The 16,260-nt window shown below is 36.3% G+C and overlaps 1 protein-coding gene across 1 annotated transcript in view; it reads right to left on the bottom strand.

Annotated features, from left to right (window-relative positions):
- Positions 1–1,396: 1,396 nt before the first annotated feature.
- Positions 1,397–16,260, bottom strand: part of LOC127939036 (protein kinase C eta type-like) — a 15,898-nt gene continuing 1,034 nt past the window's right edge. The window contains exons 2-14 of the mRNA XM_052536029.1: positions 13,665–13,728; positions 13,211–13,367; positions 13,066–13,100; positions 12,880–12,959; positions 12,662–12,791; positions 12,442–12,572; positions 12,164–12,310; positions 9,868–10,041; positions 7,173–7,327; positions 4,243–4,381; positions 3,965–4,153; positions 2,396–2,542; positions 1,397–1,978 (exon numbers count right to left, since the gene is read on the bottom strand). Of these exons, the coding sequence (XP_052391989.1) occupies positions 1,841–1,978; positions 2,396–2,542; positions 3,965–4,153; positions 4,243–4,381; positions 7,173–7,327; positions 9,868–10,041; positions 12,164–12,310; positions 12,442–12,572; positions 12,662–12,791; positions 12,880–12,959; positions 13,066–13,100; positions 13,211–13,367; positions 13,665–13,728 (1,686 nt within the window). The 3' untranslated portion in view covers positions 1,397–1,840. The remainder of the gene's footprint in view (positions 1,979–2,395; positions 2,543–3,964; positions 4,154–4,242; positions 4,382–7,172; positions 7,328–9,867; positions 10,042–12,163; positions 12,311–12,441; positions 12,573–12,661; positions 12,792–12,879; positions 12,960–13,065; positions 13,101–13,210; positions 13,368–13,664; positions 13,729–16,260) is intronic.

The following is a 16,260-nucleotide window of genomic DNA, read 5'->3' on the forward strand; positions in this document are numbered from 1 at the left end:
AGAGCTTCGTGACAAACTTCAACTAGAAAAAGATGCCGATCTCACTTGTGTTTTACTCGACAGGTGATTTATGTTGATTCAAATCTTTACAGAAAACATATGCTATTATAACGATCAACAAGCTTAGTATTATTGGGCATACACGCCAAACGCGTGGCATCGCGTCTCTAGACCCGTGCGAGGACGCGTCTGATCCATAGTCTGATCGTGTCTTTGCATTGACTTTGTATGTAATCTACTCGCGCAAATCGTTGAACTCGCGTTTGCTATATATATGCCCAATTATTGTGTTTGAATGTAAACGAGTGTATATATTTGTTGAACGAGTGGTAATCGTTTTCATATCGTCTGATTGATGGCCGTCAGCAGTTGGGTAGAAGACAACAAATTACAAACCCATTATTCCATGCTTCTTCTTAGCATCATCAAACCAACCGATTGTTATTGTTTTGGTAGTGCGCCCTCTTGTGGCACGTCCTACAACCTGTACCTTTAACCCTGTGTGTAGCACTAGTATATGGATCATTATCAGTGTATAAGGCTGCTTCAAATACAGGATAAGCTTGTGAGAACAACAAATGAATCATGGGTAATAAATTATTAATGGAGGATTTCCATGTCTACAGAGAAATGTGGCATGACCACAGCCCTGTTTGTTCTTTGAGCTGTAAAGGATATGTTTTTTTGTTTGTTTGTTTGGTTGGTTGATTTTTTTATGAAAGTTTAATGTTTGGTTGATTTTTTTAATGAAAGTTTAATGTTTCTATCTCACGTCACAGGCCCCCTGATTCATTATTCAATGAACTGGACAGGTGATATGTGTCGTTACATGTGCTTTAGGTAAACTAAGTTAGTCTCTTATTGCCTGTTAAAACAGGATTTTCCAAGTTCATCATATTCTTCTTGCTTTACGGCAGATTACAGACTTTTTAACTGCATTACCGCCACCTACCTCTCAAATGTACCACTGAAACGCTATCTACAATCTCAATTAGGAGTGTCAATGGTCCATTTGAGAGATAGGTGACGGTAATGCATTTATAAGTCTGTGATCCGCTGTAAAGCAAGAAGAAGAAGACACCTCAGACGCCTGCTTGAGAACGCATTCAGGAAAGTTCTAACAGTTTGCACATTGCATAAAATTATAAATACTGTTCAGTTTATTGCACAGACTGATCGTTTTGTGTGCTTACACATCAGTGTATTGTCATGAGCTACAGGGTTTAATTTGTTTTTTTTTTATTTGTTTTTATTTTATGTTTTGGCCGTGATCCCCATCCACTTACATTCTAAAACTGACTGTAACGGCTTCAGTTAAAAATCTCAGTTTGTATTCTAAAAGAAACAAAGTCACCTACATATTGGATGCCCTGGGGGTAAGCAGATACACATCACATTTTCATTTTTGGGTGAATTGTCCCTTTAACAACACGTCAGATAATTTAACAATACTGACTTACATTATACTGTAACTGCTCAATGTAAGCTACTTGCTGTGAATTTGTTCTAAGCTTACTATGAAGTTGTAAGGCAAAGCACTTGGCAACTGCAGGAATATGAATATTATAATGCTAGTAATACACTGCAAGATAGACTCTGTACATTTATGCAGATAAAATTATTTAAAAAACCATCAGTTTATAAATAATCCTTTAGTCTGGATGGTCCTGTGGAGTATTGCCTTCTTCTTCTAGTCTGAAACATGTCCATATTCTTGAAAGACTTGGCAACAGTTTATCAACAGAATGTATCACAAAAAGTTTGCTAGAAGGAGTTAGTTAGAGAAAGTAACATAATCTATGTATGAAAAATAAATAAACCACAGCTTATGTTATTGCAGTCACAGCTCTGGAGCTGTGTAGGTGAAGTCTTTAAAATCGTCCTGGTTGAAAGGGAAATGACTGTCATCAGTGGGTGTAAGACAGGGCTCTTCTTGAGTGAACTCCGGGTCAAAATTGTTCACATCCTCAATAGAATCCTACAAAGCAAAACAAAAATATATTTATCACCAATATTCACACTTTTCAAATTAATCGGTTATCGTTTTTTTTTCATGTCAAGTCTGCTGATAAATAAAGCATCTATAAAGAATAGAAATTCAACAACAGCATTTCAAAGTAATAGTAATAAAAGATCTCGGAAATAGTAACAATAATATAATAATAAAATAATATAATATTATTATTAAAAAAGTTCTAATTTATACTGTTTAATCATAAATGTTGAATGTTAATACATTATTTTATCAAATAAATGAAAATGAAATAAAATAAACCTGTGATTAAAAATTAAATCTAAAGAAAATATATATCAGTGTCAGTCATAAAAGGCTATATCTGTCAGTGTCTATTGACAATGCATGCAGCTTAAAACAGAAGTTGTGTTGTAGGCTTACTATTCGAGGTATGAAAGGTGGTGTGATCTCTCGTCTGTTCAGCTTCTCCCAGTCAAGTCCTGAGAAGAACGGGTGTGCAGTGATGGCCTCTTCTCCTCCATCTCTATCCATGCATCCCAACCGACAAGCTGGGTCTCTAGTGAGTAACTGCATAGAGAGCAACAGAAATCTTTGTCATCTAGCATTCGAACACAGCGCTTGAAAAGTGAGAACCTGACTATTTAAAACTGAAAAGATACTTTTGGGGGCAACTTTCTCTTATACAGATCAACTAGAAGTGATATTTTTATGAAGAATCACTGGAAAAATACAACTTTGTCTTTTTACACTTTCACATTGGTCTTTGTCATACCGGTTTAGAAAGTTAACTGCACACAATACTGCACAGATCAGTGGCTTAAGCCCTGGGAAAGGAGACATAACTATTAGGGATTTTACTCCACTAATGCGAGAAGACCTCTACTCAGGCACATTATGTTAATCCTTTTACCATGACACAGCTCTTTAACCCTTCATGAGGCACAATGGAGCTTATGTAATGAGACACAGAGGACAAGGACAGTCTGTGATACTGACATCTTTGGTCTTCTGAGGGGTTTAATTGGCAACAATGGCAGGTCTGCCCACAGATTGTGCTCTCCGCAGCATATTCGTTTCATGTTTACTGGTGCTTACATAGGAACAGCTGGCCAAAACCCACAGAACAGCCTCTCAGCCGCATTAGCCAAGAAACATGTTTACTTGAAACTCTTAAAGGAAGCCAGTTTGGAGTTTTTTTCTGGCGAGAACAGGAATCAGACCTTGCTTAAGACTAGTATAGAGTCTTGTTTCAGCATGAAGGCCTTGAGTAGTTTTGATATAAATGTTTTGGCAATGAGTGATAACAATAGAAAAGGAAGAGAGTTTTTTAATGAGATGTCACTACCAGGAAATTCACAGATTTCCCAACATAGCTGCCTGAGATGTAAGTCAATACACTGGGGTTGTGTCCTTAGAGTAAAAGTGAAGACATTTGTCCGGTAAAAGTCAGACAAATGTAGTTGTTGTGCAAAACAGTAGATTTCATTCAACTGGTGTTTGTGAGTGCATTTAAATCTGAAGTTATAATCGAGCTATATGGCTTTTTTGTGTAAATAAGCTACAGACTTCATTGCTCTGGTTTTATTTAATTAGCATAACTGCCAAACAGTTCTGGTCCTTACAGTTTCACACACAGTTTGTGACATGTAGTCATAAACAAGGAGATTATTTTATTTCTGTGAAGACAGAATGTAGAATATATAATTAAATCTCTGAAGTTAAACTCATTATTGATTAAATACCTTTGTCTTTCAGCCATTGGCCAATTGTTGTCAGATTAATGTGTAATCACGCTGGATGAATCAGAGTTACAGTCACATTAAGTCTGCTAGTCTGATTTCACAAAAACCAAACTGGGGCAATTTTAAGACCATTTATAGAGACAGACTGATTTAGTCTGACTGAAATTAAACTATTAAAGCACTAGTAAACAACCTTTGTGCTTCATCAGTCTGTTTTTTTTTTATGTTACTGAAGATCTAGACTCACTCCTCTAATGATGTCCTCTGCCTCATTGCTGAGCCAGGATGAATAAATGACCTCATCTTTGAGGATGCACTCAAACAGCTCGTCCTCAGTCTCTGCTTCAAACGGAGCATGACCCGACAGCATCTCATAAAGCAGCACACCCAGAGCCCACCAGTCCACTGATACACCATACGGCTCCTCCAGGATGATCTGAAAGCGACACAGCATAAACCATCTATACAGGAAGAAAACACACACACACACACACATCTTTTCAAGCGTTCATTAGTGATGCTCACCTCAGGTGCAATATAATCTGGAGTCCCACAGAAGGTACTAGTGAGTTTTCCGTCACGTATATCCTCTTTGCACATGCCAAAATCTGCCAGTTTGCAGTGGCCTTCTCTGTCCAGAAGAATATTGTCCAGTTTAAGGTCCCTTTGATAGAAAAAGAAAACAGGATGACTTTATTACCATGTGGTACCATTCTACAAAATGTACTATTGGAAATAAAATGTAAGTATACGTTGAAGCATTAAAATACAAAAGCACATAACAAAATTTGTAAATTTAATTAAAATTAAAACTGGCAATATAAATATAAAAGCCAATTCAAAATACTAAAATGGTATTGACACAGGGTGATAAGGTAATAACATTTTCCTTACACCTTGAATACATAAGTGTACAAATCTTATTTTCAAAAAGGTTTTTAAATATATTGGTGTTATGTTTTTTTTACAAATAATTTTTTTATAATACTTTTTAATTTGACTAATTATAGAAATCATCTGGAATTTCTGTACTTAATCTGTGTAATTATGCAAAATTTAATTAAACATGTTAAATACATACTCTTAATACAATTATTGTTAGATAAAAGCCTTATTAAAGTCTTTAGAAAGGCAAAATATTTCATAAAAGGACTGAAGAATTTGTATAATTTTATTAATGAGGGGCGATTCTAGGATTTATCTCAGCCCCACAAGAAGCCCCACTTGTTTCATCTCAAACAATTTATAAAAATGTTATTCTTGAATCAAGTAATGGGTACAAATAGAAAAGAGGGAGAAAGACAAGAAAATCAAAAAGATATCTTAACTTCCCGTACTTTATGAATAATTATCAAGAGCAGAGACATGCAGAGTCTCTCGTTCGCAGTGTCGGAGAATTGGCACTGGCAAAAATAACAGCGTGGCAGACTCACCAGCCCAGCCATCAGACACAGCCAAAATCTGCAGCTGAAGAGCTGGGAGAAATATTTCAAGCCCTGTAAAAATGAACAAGTCTGTCTTCTGCCCAGTCGACAGTGATGAAACCGCATAGCATCCTGTCTTCTCTAAGTAAAACAACATTTTCTCTCTCTTGCAATGTTGCAACATAAGTCTTCAAGCACCAACTATTCTGATAAATAGTTAAATGGTTTATCAATTAGGCATAGTTCACCAAAAAAAGTTATTTGCTTATAATCTACTCACCCTCGGTCCATCTAAGAATTAGAGGAGTTTGTTTTTTCATCAGAACAGATTTGGAGAAATTTACATCACATGCTCACCAGTGAATCCTCTGCAGTGAATGGGTGCCGTCAGAATGAGAGTCCAAATAGCTGATAAAAACATCATAATAATCCACAAGTATACCATATGACTTCAGTTTTTTTTACTGGAGAATGCAATGTTATGAAGAGAGGACACTTAAAATGGATTTGTTCATAACATATGGCCTTTTTACTTCACAGGATGTTAATTGATGGACTGGAGTCATTTTTTATATATTTCTATCAACTTTCATTCATGGCACCCATTCACTACAAAGGATCCAATGGTAAGCAAGTGATGTAATGCTAAATTTCCCTAAATTTGTTGCACTGAAGAAACCAACTCATCTACATATTGGATGGCATGAGGGTGAGTAAATGTTAATACATTTTTGGTGTGAAATGAAAACAACAGAAAGAGCTTCATTTCTGGTGCCCTTTTGGAAACCAGATGTCATTTAGCAACAGTGGATCAGTTTCAGAGGTCAATAAACACTCTGCATTTGCAGTTTCTCCAAGCCTCTGAAAGAAACTGCTGAATTAGACTAAAACACTAAAACCTTTAATGGACTCCTCATTTCTGTCATGCACTCTCCGATCTTTTTGAATGAATCCGGTGTAGTCCAGTCCTCAGATTATAGCAGAGCCAGATTACACGGCATTACACAGCATTCTAATACAGGATCGAGGGTAAGTAAGGTAAAGTGGAGAGGAACAGCCTGATGACTCAGAGGTCAAATTTAATCGTTGCACTGCTGGAATATAAAAGAGCCAGTTACAGGTGGTCCTGCAAAATCCACGTTGAAATGTTGTACTGGCCATGATGTAAATCATTTTTTATATTTATTTGGAATAATCTGTTTGCATATAATACTATACTGCACTTTGTAACAAACAAAGTCGTGTGATAAATCAGAGCAGTGTACAGGCCGCTCTCTCTCTCTCCCTCCCTCCTTCGCGCTCTCTGTTTGTCTAAGTAAACAGCTTATGAAATAACAGATCCATTGCATGCTGGGAAGGGCCATGACATCAGCTCAGGTCTCTGCACGCCTCGATTGTATCCATAGTCCTCTTACACTACAATACTGCCATCTTCCCCAGGACTCTTTATTATTCTCCCAATAAATATCATTTCACAGAAGTGGTAATTTTATAATTACCCTAAAATAATTCGCTTTAAAGCCCAATAAAATCAAAAGGAAAGGCGAGAATGGCTATCAAGGGGGCCACACGATTGTAAAGACGACAAGGGGTCAAGCAAAGTTCGCGGGCATTCTCGAAAAGTTCCCGAAGGGAAGCTCGTAAATGCCACAAACATCTCTTAAGCAAGAAAGCAGTTAGTCAGATGTGTTTATATTTGGGCTTGGCTCTGTTACAGGGCTGGATCAGAAACCTTACTCAGGTAGGCAAAGGTCAGGTGATTACAGCCAGGAAGAGCGCAATGTCCCGGCCGGGAAAAGGAAGCGAGGGGTGGAGACTGTCTGTAAATTCTGATTAAGTGTGTCAGGACATGCACAGACAAGATTTCACAGGCCAAACACATGCGTGTCAAAGCCAACAAAAAGGGAATTCAGTATTTTTTTTTTACATTATACCTGCAAGGAAAGATAAGCTATTACTTCCACATCTATCTCAACGATAATGTAAAGACAGGAGATGTGTGACATTAAAATGGTCCACAGTATTCCTCACCTGTAAATGATGCCTTTGGAGTGAAGGAACATAAGGGCCAAAATGATCTCTGCGGCATAAAACCGTGCTCGTGGCTCATCAAAACGCCTGCACTTCTGGATGTGGAACATGAGGTCACCACCATTCACAAACTCCATGACAAAGAATAACCGCTCCTGAGAAATGAATAGCACAGGTTAAGCATACCCACGGAAAACATGTCCAAATATGAGATAATATCTGAACTTGTATATATATATTCAATATGTAAAACCAGCAAACAGCATTCTTTTTTGTATTAAGCTTATACAAAAGCCAGCATCATTATTAAGAAGACATAGACTTGGCTTAACAATGTAATAAATTTGTAGTAAAGAGGATAAAACTAACTTTACATGTGTCCATAGATTACTGACAATAGAACACTCCTAAAACATATGAAAAAAAGTAACTTCTGATGCAGTATTACAGATATGGCAGTTGTAATTTGGTTGTAGTTTCATTTTGAGGCTTTTGTAAAGAGTTATATATGCTCTGTGAATAACTTTAAAATGAATAAGACGATGAGTCATGTTTTTAGAGGTTAAACTGAGGTTAGACCACAACCTCTCCCAGTCAACAGATGAATTAAGGTCAGATAGTTCCCGATTCCAAACAGATTTGATAGAAAGAGATTTTTCAATGCAATCACTAATTTCACTATATATTAACGAAACAGTTGGTCAACCAGAAGATGGTGAAATCCAAGTTAATAGGAGATTTCCAATGAACTCCATATGCTTTGAGAGCAGAACATAACTGAAAAACGACAAAATATAAGGACGCTGGTAAACAGAACTTAATTCTTAATGCCTGAAACGAACAAAGGCCTTAGTCATCATATAAATCACTGCAAGTGTTTGTGCCTAAAGAAGACCAAGATGGTTGGAAAAATAGATGAAAAGAATTAGATTGTGCCATAACGGTGCACTGTTACAGAAACTGAAGGGTCCTCCCATCAGACGTTCAACCGTTTTCCAGATTCTAATAGAATTAGTTATAACCAGTCTGAATTTGTTATTATCACCTTTTTTCACTGTGCCAGCAAATAAAATATCTTGAAGTCTGTTTGGTTAACCTTGTCAGCTTCAATCACTCTCCATAAACTTTAGATTGAGGGTCAAACCCAAGTATGAAGAGCTTTCAATTGGAACAACCAATAAAATACTTCACAAGTTGGTACAGCCAGTCTTCCTGCACATACATGCTGCAACATGGTAAGTTTGATTCTGGGGCGCTTACCATTCCAGATAAAACGTGAAAGTATATCATTTATCACCTTAAGTAACCTGGAGGTGGAGAGAGTTGTCGCATTGAGAAAAGAAAGTTGAGCCGAGGTAACAAATTCATTTGAACTGTGGAGATTTTACCTTGAAGAGTATTCCATCTTTGAAAGTCACTTTTGACCTTAACTAGAATAGTATTGAAATTGTCTCTGAAAATATAATACATATGAAAATAAATGAAAATAAAAATACATATGTATTTTTATGTTTAAACCCCAAATAAGTGAAATAATTTTTAATAAGAATAAATGGGGGAACAGAAGAATTAAACTTAACATTGTTAATTGCCATTAAAGAGGATTTGGTTCAATTTATCTTGTATCCTGATAAACCAAAACATTATGCCTAAGCAAAGTCCCGTAAACCACATACGTGTGTGTGTGTGTGTGTTAGAGAGAGAGAGAGAGAGAGAGAGAGAGAGAGAGAGAGATGTGTTGCAGCTTTTGTGGTCAGGAAATGTAAAATGTAGACAGAAATCTTGCATCACTTCCCTTTAACAATCCCCCACACTTTTACTGAGTTGCTCTGGAAACCATACTTCTCTTCAGCAGGAAGTGATTACTGTTCCACACATGTTATTCTAAACAAGTGGCTCCATCTACTGTATCCATTTGGTATTACAATAGTCATCACTCATTTAGATGATTTTTAAAAGATCGTATTCTATAGGGTTATTTTAAATTATGCTCCCAGAAAGTAATCTTATTAAGTAGCATCTAGTTTTCAGTAACATTTCTTGTAACTGAACCTACTGCTATTTAGCTGTCAGATTTTTACCCGCAAGTAACATTATTATGAAAAATGCAAAACTGTTTCAGCAGACTGATGATAAAATCTAAAAAGATTTTAACATGAAGTCAAAGGGTTTTTGTCAAATTGCATTGTGTTTCCTGGTTGATTGAGATAAATGAGGCATCTACAAAATTCAACAAAACCTTTTTCCTGGTTTGTCAGTCAATATGGAAATCAGGGTCACAGAAATCGGTCTCTACTGCTCGTCTATCGTGATTTCTTCTTGGCTCACATTACAGATTATCTACCCGAGAACATGTAAACACAGCATGAAATTCAACCCGGATCGGATTACGATGATCGGCATTTGCTCTGGGGTTTTCAGCTGAAGGCTGTTTGAGGAAACACACTGAATTCAAAGTGCCCTCTAAGAAAAAAGTAAATCTGTAGAACACAATCCAGTGTAATTTTCTGCAAAGACATTATCAGTTAAGTTACATTCAACCCTACAACAAAATGAAATGTGTAATTCAAATTTTGGGTAAAATACTGAGAAAAAATAAAAATAAAGCAATACAGAAAATTCCTACATATGTATAGATGTAAATAATTACAATATGAAAAGCTATTTAACACTTTGAAACTATCTGTGGACTCACCGCAGTATGAAAGCAGTAGTAAAGCTGTGTAAGAAATGGATGCTGGTGGGCCAGAGTCAGCACTCTCTTCTCAATCATGGTTGCTTCCACATCATCTTCCTGCAGTATGACATCCTTTTTCAGCATTTTTACAGCGAACACCCTGTGGTCACTTTTTAGACGAGCCAACATCACCTACATACACACATATACAATTATAGACTTCTGTGGGTTGAAAGCGCATGTATGGATTACAAATACACTTTTAAAAATACAAAAGAGGGTTTTGCAGCGATGCCACAGAACTATTTCCTTTTTTAGTGTTAAGAACATTAAAAAAATCTGAATAAAGTGCCAATAAAGAAGATTTCTTTTTAAGGGTGTACGGCTGAACTGCTATCGGAATTGACATTTGTAAGACATAGTGAGACTTGATAATGATCAAATGCAGTAAATGTAATGGGGTATAGCTGCGTAAGTGATATCAGTTTGCCGGGCTGCCAAATTTTCAGTTCAACTTGGAGTAAGAACAGAGGGTGTGGTGGGGGGTTAGGTAGGGGTTGTTTTGTAAAAAAAAAAAAATTATAGGTAATTAACCTTGATGACTGGTACTTTGTTTTTATCCTAAAATTATGTAAAATAACTGTTGCAATGCTTCAAAACAAATAACGTTTCACCAAAACAAAAAAAAAGTGCACATACACAGCATTCTTAAGACTTGATGGCTGCTCTGTCAATTCTTCGTCATTAGTTAGGAAACTAGGTGTGCTATTTGACCCCATTTTTTCCTTAGAAAGCCACGTTTCTAGCATTTGTAAAACTGCATTTTTCCATCTCAAACATATATCTAAATTACGGCCTATGCTCTCAATGTCAAATGCAGGAATGTTAATCCATGCATTTATGACCACAAGGTTAGATTATTGTAATGCTTTATTGGGTGGTTGTTCTGCACGCTTCGTAAACAAAATCCAGCTGGTCCAAAGTGCAGCAGCAAGAGTTCTTCCTAGAACCAGGAAGTATGACCATATTAGCCCGGTCCTGTCATCGCTGCATTGGCTCCCTATCAAACGTCGTATAGATTTTAAAATATTGCTTATTACTTATAAAGCCCTGAATGGTTTAGCACCTCAGTATTTGAATGAGCTCTTGTAACATTAATCCTCTACGTCCGCTACGTTCTCAAAACTCAGGCAATTTGATAATACCTAAATCAACTGCGGGCGGCAGATCCTTTTCCTATTTAAACTCTGGAATAACCTACCTTACACTGTTCGGGAGGCAGACACACTCTTGCAGTTTAAATCTAGGTTAAAGACCCATCTCTTTAACCTGGCTTACACATAACATATGTTTATAATATCCAAATCCATTAAAGGATTTTTAGGCTGCATTAATTAGGTAAACCGGAACAGGGAACATTTCCTGTAGCACCTGATGTACTTTCTACATCATTAAAAGAATGGCATCTATGCTAATATTAGTCTGTTTCTCTCTTATTCCGAGGTCACCGTAGCCACCAGATCCAGTCTGTATCCAGATCAGAGGTAAGCTGTCGCCTCTGGCTTGCTTAGTTGGGGTCACTTCATCTACAGCGATATCGTTGACTTGATTGCAAATAAATGCACAGACACTATTTAAACTGAACTGAGATGACATCACTGAATTCAATGATGAACTGCTTTTAACTGACATTTTGCATTATTGACACACTGTTTTCCTAATGAATGTTGTTCAGTTGCAATGTATTTAGTTTAAAGTGCTATATAAATAAAGGTGACTTGACTTGACTTTATAATCACTAAAAAGCTGTCACTCACTTTAGATCATCCCTGATCTCACAACATTCTGTTATAATCAACTACACTGCACAATGAGTCTCTTATTTACATTGTGTATAAACTTGTTTCAGTGAGAGCATTCTTGAACATGCAGAACTCCGGAGTCTTAAAAAAATCCAGAATTCGGAGAATTCGGAGTGAATTTTGAATAGCTTGAACACAACGGCCAATCAGAGGTGTTAAAAAAAATCAACAGAAATATCTGTGATTGGCTGCATTGCTCAACGCAACAAAAACAGTGTAAACAGAAACTTTTATTGCTGTCCAGAGCGCAACACAAAAAATGCACTGGAGGGGTTGCCAAATCTGCTAATAACCCATTGTCACAGATTTAAGTGAACTGCTCTTGCTTTCGTTTGAGGGTGCTTTTCACTGCATGAGATAATGGTTGTGTGGCATGAGAGTGTGAAACCATTGGTAATTGTCTGAGCCTCACACTGAATGAATGAGAGTAGTGTGTGTGATGTGTCTCTCACCTTGCCAAAGCTGCCTTTTCCCAACACCTGCAAAAAACTGAAGTCTTCCAGAACAATTTTAACAGTGTCTTCCACTGGCTCCTCAAGCATTGTCTGTACGCTTTTAATGGAGTTCTGACCTCTTATTCCTGTCAAGGGCAGAGAAGTCTGAAAAAATAAACCAATATTTAACCAAACGCAAGTGTGGAGAACTATCTCATGAAATAAATATGCATTTAACAAAACCAAATATTCCCTGATAAGAGTTTTTTTTTTCTATACAGTTCTTCTGACATTACCTCAGACTTGCGTTTGGAAAGCGTGTTGAGCATCCCAATCTCTGACAGTTTGCTGGCCAACTCAGCACTGTTCACCCCGCAGTTAAGTGCAACATTCTGTTCACAGCGTTTGTGGATGTTCATCTTGCAACCTGGATAAACCCATGCCACACAGATGACAACTGCACTCTTGCATCTAATGTATTACAATGTATTTCAAGTCGAGTTAATATGTGCTTACTCTTGCATTGGAAACCCTGTTTTATCAGGCCATAAAGTAAAGATCCACAGTGGTTACAGTACGTGGGAACTTTGTAGGTGTGCTCTCTAAACTGGTGGGGTATGTTGATGCCAAAGCCCTGTCTTTGGCCCTGTACACAAAATAATATGTATGTGGGAAATTGATCCAGAAGACACAATTTTGTCATCACATATGCATTTACATATGCACACTCTTACCTCATTTGAATCTTTCTTCATTCGTGTACACTCAGTGACAACCAAATCATGACACCTCTTATGGACCACACATGCACACACTAGAGTAATGAGGCATAAAAGTGAATGTTATTAATCCTTGTGCATGCAGTATGTTGAAGCATATGGGGAAATTATTATTCCACTAATATTATTATACATTCTCACCTTGACACTGATAACCTTGCTTTCCGAAAACACCCCTGGGGAACAATTACATATTTATAACCACTTGGAACATATATTAAGTGTGTCTGATTTGTTGATCGTTTTATGTGCATGAAGGTGTGCATTATTTCTGTGCAAGTCTCACCAGATGAAGTTTTTGCAATGGCAGCAAAAAGTAGGCTGGGGAAGGAAGGTTGCCATAAACTTATGTCCATAGACTTGGTGGACCTTTCTTTTCTTCAAAGCTTTTTGCCTTTCTCTAGTAAACGTTTTATGGCATCTCAGTCCATTCACAGCTTCATCTGAATTTGATGGCAACACTCAGTAAGCACAAATAAATTGCTGACAAAATTAAGTATAAAGTTAAAGTGTTGTGGGTAGGTACTAGTTTAATTGTTACGATCCTTATCATTTTTTTAAAAACAGAATAAAACATTTCTATCAAAATTCTGTTCTATGATGGTACACCGGGTTTCATTTATAGCATAATTCTATTCAAATTACATAACTAATTACACATAACAATTGATTTTTAGATAATAATACAGTTATAATTAAAATAAAAAAAATAAAATATCTAGTTGGCGAAAACAGCTAACCATCTGTAAAGGAGCCTGTGAGAGTGATGGAGATATAGACGCTTCCCTCTGGTTCCAGATTCACCTGGAAGAGGAGATGAGACTTTAAAAACTCACTAAACACAATATGATCAAATATCATTTGTGTCCAATATTTAACAGGCCTGATACATGGAGAACATATTTATCTCCTGCAAAAACAAACGAAACAAAATTAATTTTTAAATCCTAAACATTTTAAAATACTTTTATTTAGTTCACAATGTGGTCGTATCAGCAGTGCATATATTGTGTTAGCATGGCCTCTTAAATATTTAAAACAAAGCACCAGATTTTTTTCACTGAGCTGATAACCCTGATCTTAAATGTGACACATTTAGGTAAATGGAAATGTTTTTAGAGTGAAGGATGTGGCTACTGTGTGAAGTGGTTACCACTTAGCATAAAATAAAAATACTGTGAGCTCTTATTACTTAGTGAAAGCTTGTTTGATTTATTGCACAATAAATAACAACACTGTATAATGCAACTATTAAACTGGTATATTATCAGTCGTATCTCTAGTTAGTCACACTGACCTTCTATCACTGTCACAGTCATTCTATTATACCATCTTAGTAATTCATTCATTCATACTATCATTTAGCTTGCTCTGCCATGTGGGAGGAATTCCTGTAACACGAGGTAAGACAAGGAAAGCAGGACAAGCTGGTTCAGGGAGTCAAGTCCACAGCACGCACCACCAAACACAACAAGCTCTTAAGAGATGGAAGGTTTAAGTATTGAACCAACCACTTGAATAGTATTTAAACAGAAGAAAATTAAAAAAGGCCAACTAAGCATCTGATAGAACTCTTTTTCATTATTATTACATAAAACACACAATAAATAGGTTGGCAGTAAACCGCACATGAGAGATGCAAAGATAACTATTTCCTTGAGTAACTTTCGGCTGTGAAGTCGAACCGGAGGCTTAACACACAGCTGGCTTTAAAATTACACTTCAGATCATACAACCAAGTGGATATAATTACAAAATAACCATTTAAGCTCTGCTGATCACCATTGAAAGGTATTTTTAAGAGGTAAAACACAGGAGGGTTTCTAAGGGGTAGAGAACAATCCAGTTTGGTGAAGCAGCATGTCTGCATTGGTGGTACGTGAGTTTGCAAGCATATCCCCCACATACGGAGTGCAACAACCACATTTGCAAAATAACCAGCACATTTTCTGTGAGCTATAATGTTGTGATTGTTAGGGCGGGAAACAGTGGCCATGAGAAATATGTTCTAAAACTTGAATACGATCCAAATGAGGCCTTATTCAAATACTACACATAATGTTATCATGTTCAGGGTCAAATTCCTGTAACCTTGAAAATTTTTTGTGTAATTTTAAACATGTTTTAGCATGAAACATAATAACCTTAAACGCCCTCACCATCACATTTAAAAACAAACAAACAAATAATTAAATAAGATTCACAAGGACCTGATTTGACCAGATTTGAACACTTTGACTAAAGCAAAAGCAGAACACAAGTAGGTCTCTATCAAACCACACATCCCCGGTAACCATATAGATGCAAAATAATGCAATACCCTGGAAGTTTCCGTGATGCATGGTGGAGTGCAACATGTGGTTTTGAGCAAGACCTAGTTATAGCACAAATGAAAGTGACAGGACCCTTTTACAAGAACACGGATAGGCCTGTAGACAGGAAAGACTAAAACTGCAAGGAAAGAGGCCAATGGTTTTCACATCTTTCTTAGTTTGTATTTCATTGCACTTTGCAATGATTAGGGGGTTTCCAAGGATGTAGGCTGATTCTTCTTCTTTTTAATATTTTTTTAATAATTTAGTTTAATTTTAGAATGTTTATTTATATCCACACATAAGTAACAAAAAAAGTTCCACAACATTTCAATAAGTTAAAAAAGTCAGTTAACCTTGCGATAACTATAATTATTGTAAAACCCCTTTACATGCGGCAGCTGCATAAACATAGACACTGTTAAAGAGATAGTTTAGTCTATTAATAATTGTTAATTACATTGTTAAAATGTATTATTATTATTATTACCATGTTAAATTTGTGGTTACTGGAGTTTTACTACAAATATTGGGATAACCTGTGGTTACTGTAATAAAACTATGGTTAATGTTTGTAAAAGGCTGCCAGGAAACTTTAGCATATTTTTTTCTGACAGATTCATTAACATCAATTACAGAATATGAAACAATCAGTTTGAACTTTTAACAACCAGTTTAAATAGATTTAATTGCACAAACTAGCCAATTTAAAATAAATATTACATGTACACAAAAGTTTGGGGTCAAACTTTTGTCATATTTTTTCTCATGCCCACCAAGGCTGCACTTCTTTGAAGAAGAAGAAGAAGAAGAAAAAAAACAGTAGCAAGCAGCAATATTGTGAAATATAACAATTAAAAAGAACTATATTTTATTTTAATATATTTGAAAATTTAATTTAAAACGCATTTGATCAGAGCTGAATTTTCAGCATCATTTCTCCTGTCTTCAGAGTCACATGATCCTTTAGAAATATTTCTAATATAAATTGCTGCTCAAGAAGCATTCATTATTATTGCTGCTT

Source organism: Carassius gibelio, chromosome A20, assembly GCF_023724105.1.
Source record: "Carassius gibelio isolate Cgi1373 ecotype wild population from Czech Republic chromosome A20, carGib1.2-hapl.c, whole genome shotgun sequence".
Classification (NCBI taxonomy): domain Eukaryota; kingdom Metazoa; phylum Chordata; class Actinopteri; order Cypriniformes; family Cyprinidae; genus Carassius; species Carassius gibelio.